Below are 18,717 nucleotides of genomic sequence, written 5' to 3'. Positions count from 1 at the left end.
AAAATCGAAAAATTGAAGAATTGAAGAAGTGAAAAATCGAAACTTTGGGAAGAAATGGGAAAATAAAAAAAAGATTACTTCAGAAATCGGAAAACTGAAAATTTAGAAACGTCAAAATTTGAAAAATTCAAAAATTGAAAAATCGAAATATTTAGAAATCGTAAAATTGAAGAGGATAAAAATTGAGAACTTGTATCATTGAAACATCGGAAAATTGAAAAATCGAAAAATAAAAAAATGAAGAAACCGAAAATTTGAAGATTGGAAAAATTGAAAATGCCCAAAATTGAAGTAGGTACTGAAAAATTGAAACGTCTAAAGCAGAAAAATCGACAAATCTAAAAGCCGAATAATCTCAGTAATGTATTTATAAATCACAAGTTCAGGATTATGCTGTAGACAAAACTGTTGAACTTCCTTGTCCACTTTGTTTACAAAAATAATTTGCACATTTAGAATGGTCCCCTAATATGTGGTTAGGTCCATTCAGGATGTCATTTTTTAAATTAATTTTTTTATGCCAAGGAACGTTTTCGTTTTTTCTGTATCTTATATCTGGAAATCTAATCTTGAAGCGTTATATTCTGCCTCGATACCTTTGGCTAGGAAAAAATACGATCAACTGCAAGAACAGAAGTTGTTCGTGTCGGAGGAGTTTTACATGGAATTATAGTAGCCTGCATAGATATTGTAGCCGTCCATAGAGTCGAAATTTGCGAATAAAAATAAAATAAAACCGGCTCAAACGGAGCCGACGACGGCTTGCAAGTTCTGTCACTACAGCACGCGTCACATCACACAGGGGTGTATTTAAGTCTGTTTGCACAAAATCTTAGGGTCACTGTAATCTTACTATTTTCTATCTACGACAAACGATTTGTCACACAGCTACGAAACCGATGATCTAGAGAAAGATGGAAGTTTGAAAATTTATTTCAACAAGTGTAATAATCGTTTGGTGCAACACAATTGGTTCAAGCAAACTAAAATATGACAGGAAACAAACAGTCCACGTGGACTAGCTTATAGGCGTGTTTGCTGCTAAGATGACTAGGTTTTTCGCTCCACCTGCCTCCGCAACGATGAATATACCATACCACAACTTGTGTACAGTGAACAGAGCTTTGATTTTATTGACGAGATTCAGCTCAGAAATTAAACAGATTATGTCATAACGGAAAAAATGACATTTAATATTAAATACTCTGGCACACGTCACTCTGTGCAACGTCTGCCAGAGTGACGTCAGACTTTGCAAGCCACCGTCGGCTCCGTTTGAACCGGTTTTACTTTATTTTTATTCGCAAATTTCGACTCTATGGACGGCTACAATATCTATGCAGGCTACTATACCTTACAGATGGCCAGGGCCGGATTAACAGGGGAGGCAGAGGAGGCACTTGCCATAGGCGCCAACGTGAAACAGGCGCCAAATGTGGCTAAATTCAATTTCAAATTATTAAAAATATTTGAAACAGATGCATTTTTTTCTAGACTTCGGAATCGGGTAGTAAACGCCTTCGCTAAAATATAAGCGATATCTTTATGCTTTAAACCGGCCTGCAGGTAAAAGCCTGCCGCCTTGGCCGTCAAGACCGGAAGTCGGACTGTCAGACACCGAGACCCAATAGACATATATTAGGCACTAATAAATAATCACTTCAGTTGTCGGCATCTTTGTTTGGTAATGTATACTTTTTATTTTAGGGGAGAAACACATTTTCTGTCCCCGAATTTTCGCAAAATAAGTTTAGTCACAGTTTAGTCTTGTCTTTGCAAGCATACGAAACAAACAAAAACTAGATTGTCGTTCATTTGTGCTTTCTTTTAATAACATTGTATTATAACGTGAATTCTTTCAGTGTCAGTGATTTAACAAAGGTAAGAAAAATAAAATTCAAAATATAAAATTACATCCGCCCACAGACATATTTTTTTTAATTTCTTATACACATTCAATATAAGCGATTAAAAAAAATATGTCTGAAATTAACAGATGTCCGGACTTGGAATGAAAAGAAAATTATCTGGGTGGGATAACTATAAAAGAAAAATTGCAAAACAAGCAGAAATAAAAAAACAAGAGGGTTCCTTGAAGAAATTTTAATTATGAGGCTAAAGATGAAAATATTATAGATCCCCAAAAAAAATTCCAAATTGAATTTTATTATGTAATTTTAGATGTTGGAATAAATGCGGTATCAGAAAGGTTTCAGCTTCTTCAAGAACACTGTGAGCTCTTTAGCTTTTTATATAATTTTAAAAATTTAAACGAGATACCACCAAATGAGTTGTTAATTGTATGGACCTTCAACTGGCATTGACAGATGAAGAAAATAAAGACATTGATGGTAACGATTTGTATAGGGAGTTACACGATTTGTTGCTACAACCCAGTGTATTCGCACCAATAGATGTTCTAAATTATTTGCACAAAAACGAAATATTATCATTGTACCCGAACATTGCAATTGCCCTAAAACTTTTACTGACCATCCCAGTTTCAGTCGCTTCAGCAGAACGAAGTTTTTCTAAATTAAAAATAATAAAAAATTACCATCGGTCAACAATGACACAAGATAGTCTTAACGATCTCGCTATTATATCTATTGAAAAAGACATTGCCAAAGAAATAGACCCTCGTAAAATCATTCAACAGTTTACCAGCATTAAAGCCCGTAAAATTAATATAAATTAATATTTCAAAATTATCTATGTAGGAATTTTTGGTACTTGTTAGTTATAAAAATAAAACCTGTTTCAAATGTTTCATTTGTTTTATAATACCTACAAAAAAAACCCTTTAGGCACATCTACATAGGCGCTCTTGAAAATGTTGCCTCCGGCGCCAAAAATACTAGGACCGGCCCTGCAGATGGCTATCGAAGTGATGACGAGTTCGACGAGTACTTTTTCTTTTTTCTTATTTGAAATCAGTAACTTGAGGGGTAGACCTTAGTACCGACCATTCAAGATGGACTTAGTTCATTTTTTCATACAATATTGAAAGACATGATTAAACAATTGCATTTTTTTTACTGTTACATTTCGACATATAGTATTTAACATTACTAGCATGGTAAAAGGGTTTTTACTGGCGGACAGAAGGATATGACACGTAAATTTGTTTTATTGTTTGTAAATTCACCGATCAGGTTAGGATTTTAATCGTTAACTGGTTCTAACACAATGTAACAGACATTTATTAGGAGATTTCATGAAATTCACTTAGTCAGGATAACACCCTTTGTTTACAAGTTATGAATGAGGTTTGTGGATCCTAATACTTAAGTGTTGCATTATAACACTTCTTAATTCTTCACACAAGATTGCTAACAGTTCATTTACGGGGGTTAAAATAATTTCTTCCCTTAGGCAGTTATCATCGTTATTATCATCGGCATCATCATTACATCACCGAGGATCTACTGTGACCGAGGCATGTCCTCGTAACGTTAAAAATCACATCACCGAGGCATTTCCTCGCAACGCTAAAATTTACATCACCGAGACGCTTTTTCCTCGCAACGATGACTGGATAATTTTTGTGTTTATTTATTATGTATTTTGTTGGGGTAACCAGTTCATGATAAACTCTTAAAGTTAATTATTTTAAGTAACCAATCACTTAGATATAGTATAAATTATTTGTTTGAATCGTTGATAAAGCGTGGCAAATTTTAATCTCATGTAAATTTGTTAGCGTTGCAATTTTTCACTTCATACAATATTTCTCTACCTAACAATTTTCTTTGTTGCATAATTTAAATTGAACGTAAACTTTCATGCTCTGCAGTTTCTAACCTCACGTAATATTTTATCTTCACAAGTTTATTTCACACCAGATCTTTTGTTTTATAAATCTTTGCTAGTTTTTGTTTTGTAAATATTTTGTTAATGAATGTTTCCATCGTATAAATTATCTGATGTCCAATTTTACTCTCAAATAAGAATTATTTGTCGTTTAAAATTTCACAAGATTGTATCGCGAATTTAAATGTTGTTTATTGCCCTTTTGAAACTTTGACACTTGTTCAGTTGTCGTTAATATCAGAGTCATAGAAATTGAACATTTAAAATGGGATTGAGGTTAAATAACACCGAAACACGTGGCAGAAGCGGAGGGCGCGGTTCCTAGTCGAGCTAGCGGAAGTTATCGCGCCATCTGCACAAGGGATGCAGGTTTTGTATAAATGTCAGGGCAACAGTCTGGATGACGTGACGTTGTCGGCGTATTTATAGCCGTAACTTCCAACCACGAGTTTCTAGGCTTGCCCATAGATAGAGTCACCGTCGCGAGGGAGAACTGCCACGACCGGGAGCCCCAAACTCCGATCGCGCTACAATGGGTATTTTTGTTGTGCTCTAGAATGAAGATCGCCACACTCTTATAGCGCTCTGATGCCGCTGCCGCTGCATAGTTTGTTTATTTTAATTTTGTTCTCTTGTTGACTGCCTTAATTTTAAATTTGACGCCACACGCCCGTAATAACTTGTGTATTTGCATCCAGTTACTTTACTTCAGATTTTGCTTTGGTTTTATTAAATTTGTGATATTCAAATATTTCCATTGATTTCATTTAAAATTCATTAAAAGTTTTTTTTTGGATATACATATAATGTTGATGGGAAAACTCATTAACACAGGCATAGCTGCCTTGCGCTTTATTTCAATGCATTCATATTTTTAGAACAATTGTTAATTCGTTTCCTATCATGCGTTGAGGTCAAGCATATTTCAGACAAGGGGATAAAGAAGTGTGTTATCGTAACAAAATGCGTTCGAATCATAGCCAGTGGCGCGTATGGATGACGATACACTGATGAATTCAGAAAAATGAGCTCTACAACAATCATCTCCAAAAAAATATAGTATCATTCAAAAAAAAAAGTTAGATCTAGAAGACAAATAAAAAAAAGTAGGGTATCAAAACGTATTTATAGGAATTCACTTGGCTTTTTACACTGGTACTAATATTACTTACCTATATTTGTTTTAATGTATAGAGGTTATCATAATTAAAAGTTCGCAAAATATATTTTTTTATTTTTCAAAGCGGTGTGTTGGATTGTACTTCACGGGTGAGGAAAGTCCCGTCAAAATAACCTTCGACCAATTTTTTCTCTTGATTTTAATTCCTTTCCAAACTCTAAATCAAGTAGAAACAAACCTAATTTATTAATAAGTAATTTTTTTCTGTAACACTAGTGACATGGCATTTTAACTTTTTTTAATAGATTTTATACCTAAAAGTCATTTTTATATCTAACGGTTTTTATCTTCTGAAAAAGTACTGCTCCGAAAGAAACCCATACGACGTCTATGGGTTATAGATTTACAGTGATGATGACTTATTTGACAATATTTGAGTTAAAATTAGATTAATATAATTTTATTGGGTAATTACATTTGCGAAGTGTAGCTTTGGGATGTATTCAAAGAACTTATATTTTTCTTTATTGTGATGTGTTACAGATTAAGAGGTGTACCTAATTGATTTGTCCCGTAAATGGAATTATTTCTGTTGAGCAAATAAATCTTATTTATTTATTTATTATTTATTATCGACCCGGCGGCGTTCGCTATCGAAAAGCCTGGAAACGGAAGTCGCGATGGGCAACCCAAAAAAACCTCGAAGCGGCGTTCTTGATGCATCGAGAGGAACGTATAGGTTTAAATGGAGGCCACCGTCGGGAACGAATTATTCAGTACCAAATCGAGTTGAGCGAAGAGTCCAGGCAAGTTGCGGCGGAATTATTTTGTACATGATCGCTGTGTAAATTTCAGTTAACTAAGAAATAAAATTGTTGAGTTTAACCCACGCCGATTTGTAATCACCGATTAACGTAACAGTACCTTTCTTCTTTCTGCATGACACGTCCCGAAAATTTGGATGTGCAAATAATTTTTATTACAACATATCTATTTATTTCAGGAATTCGTTTAATTATGAATAATTTTTAATAAAAAACTATTGATTTCGGACTTAAAAACCAAATTGCGCTGGTACGAACTTAAAAAACAGCTCTAAAATGTTTACTTTTTTTAAATATACCTTTATTATTATTATTATTATTATTGAAATACGGGAACTCAACAGGTATGTAACCCATTTACCGAGATCCACAACTACCAAAAAGAAAACAAATTTAATGAAATAAATAAAACAAACAAAGAAACCCCAAACACATAGAAAGAACTAAATAGATAATTAAGATAGAGTTTGGAGTTTTTTTTTAATATCACCTGGTTTGCAACAAAATATGTCAATAGTTTCTTCTACATTCAAATAGTTCAAAATTGCCAGATACAATGGCGAAGATTTTAACATATTAGTTCTAGAATGAGGGAGTTCAAAAATTCTGCCACTCCTTAAGTTGGATCTAGGCACACGTAAGTAAATTTGGCACACGAGAGCAGGACAATTAATGCCATTATTAATAATGTTTGATAGAAGAACGATACTATCCACGCTACGTCTTTTTACCAGACTTGGCATTTGAAATCTAAATAGCAAAAGATCATTTGGAAAACTTTGTACAGGATAAACACCATCCTCCAAAAATGCAATAAATTTAAGAAAGCGTCGCTGCACTTTTTCTACACTGTTGATATGAATATTATAAATAGGATTCCAAACTACAGATGCATATTCAAGTCTAAACCGAACAAAACTAAAATATAACATCTTCAACGAATCTATCACCTCTATTCCTTTGGAGTTGCGAATGATAAAGCCAAGAGATTTGTATGCCGACGCAACGATACATTCAATATGCTGTATGAAATTCAACTTTAGGTCAAATGTAACTCCTAAATCTTTTATATGGTGTAGTCTTTCCTAAACGTTACTAGCTATGGAAAACAGGGTAAAATCCTTGAAATATAAATAGTTTGAAAAACAAGTTAAAATACCTTAAAAAAGTGTTGACCTATTATTGTGTTAACAATGATGATTATTGCTCAAAAAACTATAATTATTAATTACGTCAATTAACTTTATTTATAGATACTATTCAACCCTGCACAAACTAATTAATACTTCAACATTTTAACTGGATCACAATTCTTACTGATTAGATATGGTACAAGTGAGCGTTTCATGTAACATCTGTTATTAAATATATTACTATATCTTTTTCGATAGATGCACTATATTAATTTAATCTAATACAAAATGATATGACTTAATCTTTGATTGACTATATTTAATGGGAATACGCAATATTGCTGTATGTTTTGTTCGAGCACATAATTCTGGACCAGTTTTTGACAAATCCAAGACTGTGAGGCCGTTTGGAGCAGAGTCCTAGAAAGCATTTAGCACAGAATGATAAATTCCTCCATTCTTTGCTAGTGAGGCCGAGAGAAACTAGAAGTATCTGATGCAAAAACAACATCAGTAGAAAAGCCGCCAAGCCCAAGCTGTAGATCGCTGCTACAAACGAAAGTCCAAGTCTAAAACAAAAAACTACTTAAAATACGTTTCTTACACCACTGACACTTACTCAAATTGTTGATACACATCAGAACAGTCATCCGGTAACAAAATTGATTTATAAACAATAAATGGATGGCACACTGAAGTCAACGTTAAATTAGAACTGTACAGTAGTGAAGCAATTGCAAAAAACAGTGCTAGAACAAACAAACATTGGTTGTGTCTCCCCACACAACAATCAAACCTAAAACAAACAGTTTTACCACCACACTATAATTTATTCATTGTTCATACCACACGCAATGATGGTCCTTCTCAGGCACCACCACCTGGCAAATAGAACATCTATTGTATGAACCTACGTAACCACTTTCAGCCTCACTCTCTCCAATTTTCCCCAACGTGTTATTTCTAATTTTCATTAAATAGAAACACAGCAAGAACCCCGCAAACAATATAGTCAAGAAAATATTTTCCTCCACCAAAATCTCCAGTAATGGAATGACAAGAAACTCAAAAATTATGTACAAAATAATAATCGAAGTCACGGTCCAAACAATAAAAAACTTCGTCCTGGGAATAGTTCGAATGAAAAATTTAAAAACCGAAACCAAGATCACCGCTACAGCAGTGAACGAAAACACTGTCCACCACAGACTTATAGCAGCCAAGAGAAACATCGTAGGCAAGATTATAACTGGCAAAATTGCGTCGAAAGCTACCTGTTTGGCGCCCCCACGCCAGGGTATTCGCAGCCTGTCTTGAATGGTCGCCATGAGACGAGAGCGATTGCGGTCGGGGAAACCCTGACCTGTTATAAGACTACAAATAACGTAATTTCTAGAAGCGGCAAGGAATGTAACACTCACCTCTCGAAACCCTCATCTAAATCAACACAGTTGCAGCAACATAGCAAGATGTGGCTGCGCTCGTTGTTGCCGTCAAAGTATTCACAGCAACATAAGGGTCTTACACGATCATCCATTCCATTTTATGGTTTAGTACTCACAGTTTTATAATATTTTAACATTTGGGAAAACTTCAAAAACAAGGGGATGTCAAAGTAGGTTAAGTGTGCCGCTGTAGATAAAATGTGGCGTGCGAATAGGCTACTACTGTCAGATGTTTTGTCTACATAACCTATACATTTCAAACATGTTTTTAATTTTATAAATAGGAGTGTTTTATTAAAAGATAAAATGTCTATGCAGGCTAAAATTGTATTAGGATGTGCTTGTGCATTCTCGTTAGGGATAGTCGGATATGTTCATTATAAACAGTATCTTGACAGGTATTAACCCTATTCGGTGTGACAGTTTGGTAATAAAAATGTTTTATTGTTATAGACAACAACTCCATCAAGGTGTTTTGGTCGACATGGAACGACGACAAAGACGAAAACAGGAAAATCTCTACATTCTTCAGAAGCAAATTGACTTGACGAAAGAGATCCAGAAAGGTGAACAAACAAACAACACCAATATTACGTAGTTCTGTATTGAAAAAATAAGTTAGTACTGTACATTTTGTAAATGGAATCATGTATTATATTCTCGATTGTCTGCCCAATGCACTCGACGATTATCAAGGTTGCTGAACCCTATACCAAAATTTTTATTCAGTTCTTCTAAAGACTGTGTTGTACTTTCATGTTCATAATATTTTTTGTAACGTCTGACCAGTACTATACAACATACGATAAAAATCACTTGGATTAAAACCCATGTTATGATTAGACCTACGAAGAGGGAGTAGTCTAGGCAAACCTCATTTGTAATATAGTCTGCAATAAATTTAATTTTAAATTGTTCTAATAGTTTACTGCTCTTACCATAGCCCGCAACTAGCACTTTTCCGTCGCTTAAAACAAGTCTTTCTGAATTTGCGTTAGAATTTCGTACAATCATGACGAATTCCAATGGCATACGCATTATACTTAAGTCTTTGTTAAAATCAGATCTGTTGACTTTAACAATTGTTGTACCATCAATGGTTTCAAGAGATCTTGTCTGTAGTTCACGTTTGATGCGTCTGGATGACTGTTCATCTCTCCCACAATTAATCTAAACATGTGGACAAATATAAAACAAAAAAATTGAAAAACTTTGATTACTTACAGGAGGACACGATTTTGGACAAAACTGGACAATTACGCTGAACCTAACTATAGGAGAGGACGAAAATTTAAAAGCTTGAAAATTTGCAATCAGAAGTTTGGTAGTATTTGTGAGAATTTTAGTTAAAGGTGGGAAAATGTTGAGATTGGTTGGACAACCATTGTCGTCCAAAAGTAGAATAGATTCTGAACTGTCTTCAGTCATTGCGATCAAGTGGCCGGCCCAAATATCCAATGAACCTATTATTAATTAACATCGTTATTGTTGTTGTTAAATGGTGATCTCCAGTCTCACCGTCATCGTGTTTAAGTTCGATTACTAGTTGCAACTCTTGGCCAATTTGAGTACTGCTGACTTCTTGTTGGGTGTATAAATCTACAACGCGCATCTCTACGATGGGACCAGGACCGGTACCTGTTGTGTTTATAAGAGGGCTTGCGTGGTTAGGGGCACTAAAACATTGGTTACATATTTGGAAGAAAAAATGTTTAAGCTTACGTTGTTATTGTAATTCCTGTTCCTGCTAGCACTTTGCTGTCGTTCCCGAAAACGCACCCAACTCGAATGATGCGGTCACCCTGGGTTTGTACCAGAGGGTTGTACTGGAGAATCATCGTACCACCCATTAATGTTCTGTTGGAAGAAAAAAATCAAATGCTTTTGTAAGTTGTGTGGTTTAGTAAACATTATCATATCTAAGTAAGTGTTTCCGAAAACATCTCGAATGGTCAAGCGCATCCTGGGTATAAAAAATTGGTCGAAGGTTATTTCGACAGAACTTCCCTCGTCCCTGAAGTACGGTTTCCATCTTTTGAATTTTTCAATTTTTAGATTTTGCAATTTTTCGATTTTTCCATTCTTTAATTTTTCAACGTTTCAGTTGTTCAATTTTTCATTTCGGTTTATTATTTTCTTTATTTTTCAACTTTCGGTTTTTCAGTGTTCTGATTTTATAATTTTTCTTTTCTCAAATGTGAAATTTTTTAATTTTTGGATTTTTAATTTTCGATTAGCAATTTTGGTTTTCAATTTATCGGTTTTTCAATTTTTGTGTGTAACTCTTCGAGTTTTCATTTTTAAATTTTTCGATTTTCCAGCTATAGGATGTTTCAATTTTTAGATTTGGAATTTCACGGGCTTTCAGTTTTTAATTTTTCACTGTCTTAAATGTTTAATTTTTCAGTTCTTCAATTTTTCGATTGTTTTTTATTTTCTTTATTTTTTCAATTTTTCGTTTCTTTAATTTTAGATTTGTAATTTTTCTAGTTTTCATTTTTAAAATTTTCGATGGTCCAACTACGGGATGTTTAAATTTTTAGATTTTGCAATTTTTCGATTTGCAATTTCACGCGTTTTCGGTTTTTAATTTTCAATGTTCTATGTAGTTGTTTAATTTTTCATTTCTTCAATTTTTTGATTTACAATTTTTCGTTTCGGCATTTTATTTTCTTTATTTTTTCAATTTTTCGATGTTCTAATTTTTATAGTTTTCTTTTTTTCAAATGCGAAATTTTTAAATTTTTTGGTTTTCAATTTATTGGTTTTTAATTTATCGGTTTTTCCACTTTTAGATTTTTCGATCTCTCAATTTTTCAATTTTTCGTTGCCTCAGTTTTAGAATTGCAATTTTTCTAGTTTTCATTTTTTAATTTTTCGATTGTCCAACTATAGGATGTTTAAATTTTTCGATTTTGCAATTTTTCGATTTGCAATTTCACGAGTTTTCAGTTTTTAATTTTTCAATGTTTTAGTTGTTTAATTTTTCATTTCTTCAATTTTTCGATTTTGTCTTTTATTATCTTTATTATCTGTATTTTTTCAATTTTTCAGTTTTTCAATGTTCTGATTTTATATATTTTTTTATCAAATACGAAATTTTTCAATTTTTGGATTTTTAATTTTTCGACTTTTTGGTTTTCAATTTGTCAGTTTTTCAACTTTTAGATTTTTCGTTTCTTCAGTTTTACGATACGTAATTCTTCGAGTTTTCATTTTAAAATTTTTAGATTTTCCAGCTATAGGGTTTCAATTTTTAGATTTTGCAATTTTTCGATTTGCAATTTCATCAGTTTTCAGTTTTCAATTTTTCAATGTTTTACTTGTTTAATTTTTCATTTCTTCAATTTTTCGATTCGGTGTTTTATTATCTTTATTTTTTCAATTTCTCAGTTTTTCAATATTCTGATTTTATAATTTTTTTTATCAAATACGAAATTTTTCAATTTTTGGATTTTTAATTCTTCGACTTGCAATTTTTTGGTTTTCAATTTGTCAGTTTTTCAACGTTTATATTTTTCGATCTCTCAATTTTTTAATTTTTTGTTTCTTCAGTTTTTGATTTGGAGTTTTCATTTTCCTTTTTTGTGTCTTCAATTTTACGATACGTATTCTTCGAGTTTTCATTTTTAAATTTTTAGAATTTCCAGCTATAGGGTTTCAATTTTTAGATTTTGCAATTTTTCGATTTGAACTTTCATGAGTTTTCAGTTTTTAATTTTTCAATGTTTTAGTTGTTTAATTTTTCATTTCTTCAATTTTTCGATTTACAATTTTTCGTTTCGCTTTTTTATTTTTTTTATTTTTTCAATTTTTCAGTTTTTCAATGTTCTGATTTTATTTTTTTTATCAAATACGAAATTTTTCAATTTTTGGTTTCTTCAGTTTTTGATTTGGAGTTTTCATTTTCCTTTTTTGTTTCTTCAATTTTACGATATGTAATTCTTCGAGTTTTCATTTTTAAATTTTTAGATTTTCTAGCTATAGGGTTTCAATTTTTAGATTTTGCAATTTTTCGATTTGCACTTTCATGAGTTTTCAGTTTTTAATTTTTCAATATTTTAGTTGTTTAATTTTTCATTTCTTCAATTTTTCGTTTCGCTTTTTTATTTTCTTTATTTTTTCAATTTTTCAGTTTTTCAATGTTCTGATTTTATTTTTTTTTATCAAATACGAAATTTTTCAATTTTTGAATTTTTAATTTTTCGTTTCTTCAATTTTTGATTTGCAATTTTTCTAGTTTTCATTTTCCTTTTTTGTTTCTCCAATTTTACGAAATGTAAAACTTCGAGTTTTTTTTTTAATTTTGCGGTTTGCAATTTTTTGGTTTTCAATTTATCGGCTTTTCAACTTTTAGATTTTTCGGTCGTTCAGTTTTTCATTTTTTTGTTTCTTCAATTTTACGATATCCCTTCGAGGTTTCATTTTAAAAATTTTCAGTTTTCCAACTGTAGGATGTTTCAGTTTTTAGATTTAGCAATTTTTCAATTTGCAATTTCACGAGCTTTCAGTTTTTAATTTTTCAATTTTTAAATGTTTCATTTTTCATTTCTTCAATTTTTCGTTGTTTCAATGTTCTGATTTTATAATTCTTCTTTTTATCAAATACGAAATTTTTCAATTATTCGATTTGAAATTTTTTGGTTTTCAATTTATCGGTTTTTCAGTTTTTAGATTTTTCGGCCTCTCAATTTTTCTAGTTTTCATTTTTAAATTTTTTGATTGCCCAACTATGGGATTTTTAAATTTTTCGATTTTGCAATTTTTCGATTTTTAGTTGTTGAATTTCTCGATATTTAATTTTTTAATTTTTATATCTTTCAATGTTACAATTTTTCGATTTTACAATTTTGACTATTCGATTCGATTTTTCTTCTTTACAATTTTTGGATTTTTCAATTTTTAGATTTTGCAATTTTTCGATTTCAAATTTTTTTGGGTTTTCAGTTGTTTAATTTTTCATTTCTTCAATTTTTCGTTTCGGTTTTTTATATTATCTTTATTTTTTCAATTTTTCAGTTTTTCAATGTTCTGATTTCATAATTTTCTTTTTTTCAAATGCGAAATTATTCAATCTTGGATTTTTAATTTTTCGATTTGCAATTTTTTGGTTTTCAATTTATCGGGTTTTCAACGTTTAGATTTTTCGATCTCTCAATTTTTCGTTTCTTCCGTTTTAGATTTATAATTTTTCTAGTTTTCATTTTTAAATTTTTCGATTGTCCAACTATAGGATGTTTAAATTTTTAGACTTTGCAATTTTTCGATTTGCAATTTCAAGAGTTTACAGTTTTTAATTTTTCAATGTTTTAGTTACATATTTAATTTTTCATTTTTTCAATTTTTCGATTTACGATTTTTCGTTTGGGTTTTTTATTTTATCATTTCAATTTTTCAGTTTTTCAATAATATGATTTTATAATTTTTCTTTTTTTTCAAATACGAAATTTTTAAATTTTTGGATTTTTAATTTTTCGATTTGCAATTTTTTGGTTTTCAATTTATCGGTTTTGAACTTTTAGATTTTTCGGTCTCTCAATTTTTCAATTTTTCGTTTCTTTAGTTTTTCGTTTCGGTTTTTTATTTTCTTTGTTTTTTCAATTTTCCGATTTTCAATCTTCTGATTTTATGAGAATAATTTTTCTTATTTCAAAAGTGAAATTTTGCAATTATTGATTTTTAATTTTTCGATTTGCAATTTTTTGGTTTCCAATTTATTGGTTACTCGACTTTTAGCTTTTTCAGACTCTCGATTTTTCAATTTTTTGCTTCTTCAATTTTTGATTTGCAATTTTTGTAGTTTTCATTTTTATATGCAATAGTAATTACATGTACTTTCTAAAATTTTTTACTTTTTAAAACTTATGATTTTAGATTTTTTCCATTTTTCATTTATTGGATTTTAAAACTTTTTCCATACATTCGATTTTTCAATTTTTCGATTTTTAGTTGTTGAATTTCTCGATATTTAATTTTTTAATTTTTATATCTTTCAGTGTTACAATTTTTCGATTTTACAATTTTGACGATTCGATTCGATTTTTCTTCTTTCCAATTTTTGGATTCATCAATGTTTTTTAATTTTTAAGTTTCTCGATTTTTAGTTTTTCTATATGTCAATTTTCCAATTTCGATTTGAAATTTTTCGATTTTCCACGATTTTGCAATTTCTCGTTTTTCAAATTTTCCGATTTTTTCAATTTTTTGATTTTTCAACTTTCCGAATCAAAACAATGGAAAAATTGCAAAACTGCGCAATTGAAAAATCAAAAATGAAAAAAGAAAAAGTATAAAATGAAAACTGAAAAAACGAAATATTGTAAAATCGAAATATTGAAAATTAAAAAAATCGGAAAATTACAAAATTAAAAAATCTAAAAATTGGAAAACCGAAGAATTGAAAATTAGAAAAATATAAAATCGAAAGAAACATTTAAAAAATAAAAAAAAATGAAAAAACGAAACATTGTGATATAAAAATTGAGAAAACGAAATCAAAAAATCGGAAATAAAAAACAGAACTCGAAAAACTGAGGAAACGAAAAATCGAAAAATTGATTTTATAAAATTGAAATAGGATTTACTAATGTAAATTTTGGAAATGACATCATCCTATTGTTGATGGGGATATTTATCCAAATTTTGGTTATCGTTTTACCATCCACACGCTATTCCTAATACATAGATATAATATTTGACAACAATAGGTCCAGTAGTTTCGGAAATTATTATTTAATTATTAAATTATTAATTATTATTAAATTATGTTTAATAAAAATTTGGACAGACGAAAACGGGAGACCTATTTGTTCGTACTCTAGGGGTCATGAAACGTTGAGAAAACATAAAAGTACCAATAGACTTGACAATACTTCTTTAGCTTACGCTCAGGAAGTAGAAAATAGTATATAAGTATTAAACATAATTTGGCTGTATCACGGGATTTTTAAAATAAATTAAAATCTGTTAACAAATAGTTCCACTTCATTTATTATTTTCAGTATAACAAAAAATGATCTTTTCGATTGTAAAAATTCACTCTAGGGTTTTAAATCAACCCAAGCATTCTTTTTTCTTAACTTCGAAAAATTTTTGTCCCAAGTTTCACATTCATAAGAAATCTAAAAATAGAATTAACAAATGAGGCGAATTAAATTTTAAGATTTTACACGCCACACTTGAAAAAATTGTGATTGCATAAAATACAAACACCTGTTGTATGTACCGTCACGCGCACGGGATTGGTTGTACTACACGTGCATTGTTTCAATTGTTTTAAATTGAGTATTTCAATTGAACCAGAACTGTGAAATTAATAATAACGAATGGAAAATTACAAAGAAAAGTTGTTATATATCGAAATTTAAATAAATCTCCATCGATAATTTTTATTATTGTTAATTATTAGATAACAAACACAGAAGCATATTATTTTGCAAATTCTAACCACGATTTACTTGCCAAAATTTTGAAATGATCCTTAAAATACATTCAAATTTCACAACAATTAACCCGTTAGTTTTACTTGTGCAATAAAATCGCCAACAAACAGATGATGGACAGACGGAAAAAGGAGACCCACTTTTTCCTATTTTAGGAGCTATCAAACGCTCTGGAAGCAATTAGCTAACTAATTTAGGAACTACGTGCTCGAAATGCATATATTTCAGTTTAATTTTTCATAAAAAAGGGATGTTTTTGTTTTTTAAAATACCTACCTATTATCTGGTGCTATCGCTTTAATAATCCCACACTGCTCAGAAAGCAAAGACAACTTAAGTGCCACAACTTCGGTACCGCTTCCTTTGGCAAAACACTCCGGTTGCTCCGAATATCCCTCCATATACATCCTTCCCATAAACCTCATTCGGGGTTCAAACTCAACAGTCATGTACGTCTCAGAGCAAGTAATCGAAACTAAAACACTAAAATAAAAACCAGAAACAAATTTTTACAATTATGAAAACACACTATTAAGACAGGGAGTCTTCTCAAAATATTTTCCCGAGATGTGTTCTTTCAGGAGCCTGGGTCCCAGTATCTTACTGTCTTCGCTGTGCAAAAAACAATCAAAATGTCCATCTCTGGCCACAACGCTGAACCCTCTACAAGTAAAGTTCTGGATGTTTGCACACAACTCTTCACATTCGTCTTTATTTTTGTCTTTGTAGTCGATATCGATGTGTGTTAGCGTAGCATTGTCGTACTCTTCGAACGAACAGAAGACGCCATCCATTTCTAAAATTGTACTTTTGTGCATATAAATCACAGAAACCTTCTAGTACTACCGTAATCGTTATTCGAACATTGTTTCTCGAAGTACTCGTCGTCGAACCCAGACGCTCTAAAGGCACTAGGAATCATGTGTCTGTCGACATCGCTCAGAATACACATTCCTTTAATCTCTTCATTCGGACCGTACTCATCATCCTTAATCTTAAATTTGGCAGACCTACAATTAAATTCTTTCTCGTTTAGGCAGTTTAGTTGACACTCAGCGCGGCTGTATGTTTTTGGCAGTACTTTGGTATTGTTTCCGACTAGAGTGGCACCAGGAACTCTTTCAAAAACCCACATGTGGTTACAGTCTGGTACTAAAACACTCCGTTTAGTAATAGACCGGAAGTACCACGGTCGTACCTTTGTAGCAAACTTTAATAAACCAAGCTGTGTTCGTGTCTAACTCATTTTCGAGCTCTTGTACTCCTTCAATGGCATACTTAAACCAGTAACAGGTACTCGTGTTGTAGAACAAAACAAAACTTATACACTCATCTTTGGAATGGCATCTGTTGAGACACTTTTCGGTGATTCCAATTTCTCCAGTTTCAGCCCTATATAAAAGCGCAGGATGGCGATGGGTGGAAGGTCGTAACCCGATGACTTTTTCGAAATTTAGGTCTTTTCGAGGACAGTTGGTTACTTGTGCGTCTAAAATCGTAAGAATTAGTGTCTCGGAAGATTTTAAAAAGGGCGGTTGCTCATTATCGCTTTAATGTGGCTCTTAATATGGGATTCATGAATAATTCTGCGAAAATCTAGACATAGACGTATGATTTGTCGACATGTTCTGCCTAACAATCCGTTCATTATTATTCGTTTTGAAAGTGAACATTGTCTGTGTCTTTACAAAGATAACAATAAATCCATTGGTTTATTTACGGTGCGGTTTGGTGTGGAGAATATTGTGTCATGGTTTTTTCGTTTGCACTGATTCAGTAAATTCTTAATTTTTATTATTGTGGTTTTAATGCGATTATTATTGAAAGAGAAACTGTGTTGTATGGATGGGTCGGCACACACTTGCAATGACACTGACCTTAAATAATGGTGAAATTTTGAAGAGTGCATGGAGAGGAAGGTTATTATTGTTTATGTGTGTAATATTTTGCTTGGTTAAATGTAGTGCGATTGTGTGTAAATAAATGACATAATTAAAGAGTTGTAACGGCATTTATTACGTCCCTAAAAATAAAAACCCATGAATTAAAATATCTATGCTATATGTTACTTTTAATATGTATTTGTTGTTGCAGCAATAAATAAATCTAAACGATTAGTAATCGATACAAATATAAACGCTAATTTTACTTTATTTGATGTTTTAAATAAATTCATACATATTATATTTTTCTATGTTATCAAAAGTCCTTCTAATATTGTGCTATCATATACATTAAGTAAGTAAGTTGTGTTTTAGTTTTATGTCAAGACATTGAAAATATTTAATTATTGTGGTAATAAGATGTAAACAGGTTACCTTGTTCATAATTTACAGGCTTTAAAATTTTGAACAAATTTATTTTTTATACAACTGTTTGGAAAGTCTGAGCATTTTTGTCAAATTTTGATAGGTATTAATTATAGTTATTTTAGAACTTCCCTCGTTTCTGCAGCGTACCACTGAGTGTCAAAATTAAAAAATTGTACTTTTCAATAAAAATTATTTTGTCCCAAACAGTCTGAAACAACTCCGTTCATATATTATTTGTAAGGTCACAAATAATATAGATTTGAGGGTATAATTTTCGATTCGATTTATTTAGAAAATATTTTTTTAAATCGATGTCATCAGCTTTTTTTAGCAAGGAAATATGTTAATTTTGATGCGTTCATTCTAAAATATTATTGTCTACCTACAGTATATTTAAAAAAAGGCGGCTTATCCACAGGTGATTTAATCTGCTTTAGAAATAAACTTTGGAATCATATTTACGATATGTTGATACTTATTTTAAATAGAAACTCTATTTTTTGGTGTAATAACCTAATGAAGCTCTTTAAAATTTTAATGGTATACGGACACTGATTTTGGAATTGCAGAGCGTATAACTAAAAATGTTTTATTCAAGCGTCGACAAAGTTGATGATGTCATCTCAAA

General features: G+C 31.1%; 3 protein-coding genes across 4 annotated transcripts in view; 1 reads left to right on the top strand and 2 right to left on the bottom strand.

Moving 5' to 3' along the window:
* Positions 1 to 6,978: 6,978 nt before the first annotated feature.
* Positions 6,979 to 8,549, bottom strand: LOC135144394 (palmitoyltransferase ZDHHC23-B). Of its 2 annotated transcripts, none has more exons than XM_064076438.1 (4): positions 8,312 to 8,549; positions 7,737 to 8,264; positions 7,510 to 7,686; positions 6,979 to 7,459 (listed from the first exon to the last, which is right to left on the bottom strand). In XM_064076438.1, exons 1-4 carry the CDS (start codon positions 8,425 to 8,427, stop codon positions 7,210 to 7,212), a joined length of 1,071 nt encoding a protein of 356 aa, XP_063932508.1. In that variant the 5' UTR covers positions 8,428 to 8,549; the 3' UTR covers positions 6,979 to 7,209. The 2 variants fall into 2 exon arrangements, with proteins under 2 accessions (XP_063932508.1, XP_063932515.1); XM_064076445.1 differs by having other exon boundaries at positions 7,737 to 8,253; positions 8,312 to 8,426.
* A 7-nt stretch (positions 8,550 to 8,556) lies between these two features.
* On the top strand, positions 8,557 to 9,251 carry LOC135144411 (uncharacterized). The gene is made up of 2 exons (XM_064076455.1): positions 8,557 to 8,733; positions 8,789 to 9,251. Exons 1-2 carry the CDS (start codon positions 8,642 to 8,644, stop codon positions 8,931 to 8,933), a joined length of 237 nt encoding a protein of 78 aa, XP_063932525.1. The 5' UTR covers positions 8,557 to 8,641; the 3' UTR covers positions 8,934 to 9,251.
* LOC135144348 (uncharacterized) overlaps positions 8,981 to 18,717 on the bottom strand; it is a 45,095-nt gene continuing 35,358 nt past the window's right edge. The window contains exons 7-15 of the mRNA XM_064076394.1: positions 16,976 to 17,266; positions 16,624 to 16,929; positions 16,307 to 16,573; positions 16,054 to 16,252; positions 10,058 to 10,192; positions 9,854 to 10,011; positions 9,560 to 9,798; positions 9,274 to 9,505; positions 8,981 to 9,225 (exon numbers count right to left, since the gene is read on the bottom strand). Coding sequence (XP_063932464.1) covers positions 8,981 to 9,225; positions 9,274 to 9,505; positions 9,560 to 9,798; positions 9,854 to 10,011; positions 10,058 to 10,192; positions 16,054 to 16,252; positions 16,307 to 16,573; positions 16,624 to 16,929; positions 16,976 to 17,266 — 2,072 coding nt within the window. The remainder of the gene's footprint in view (positions 9,226 to 9,273; positions 9,506 to 9,559; positions 9,799 to 9,853; positions 10,012 to 10,057; positions 10,193 to 16,053; positions 16,253 to 16,306; positions 16,574 to 16,623; positions 16,930 to 16,975; positions 17,267 to 18,717) is intronic.

This window comes from Zophobas morio, unplaced genomic scaffold (assembly GCF_036711695.1).
Source record: "Zophobas morio isolate AGI-343-1 ecotype UQ-CSIRO unplaced genomic scaffold, CSIRO_AGI_Zmor_V1 ptg000004l, whole genome shotgun sequence".
In the NCBI taxonomy this organism is placed as follows: Eukaryota; Metazoa; Arthropoda; class Insecta; order Coleoptera; family Tenebrionidae; genus Zophobas; species Zophobas morio.
This window is presented reverse-complemented; position numbering and strand designations above follow the sequence as displayed.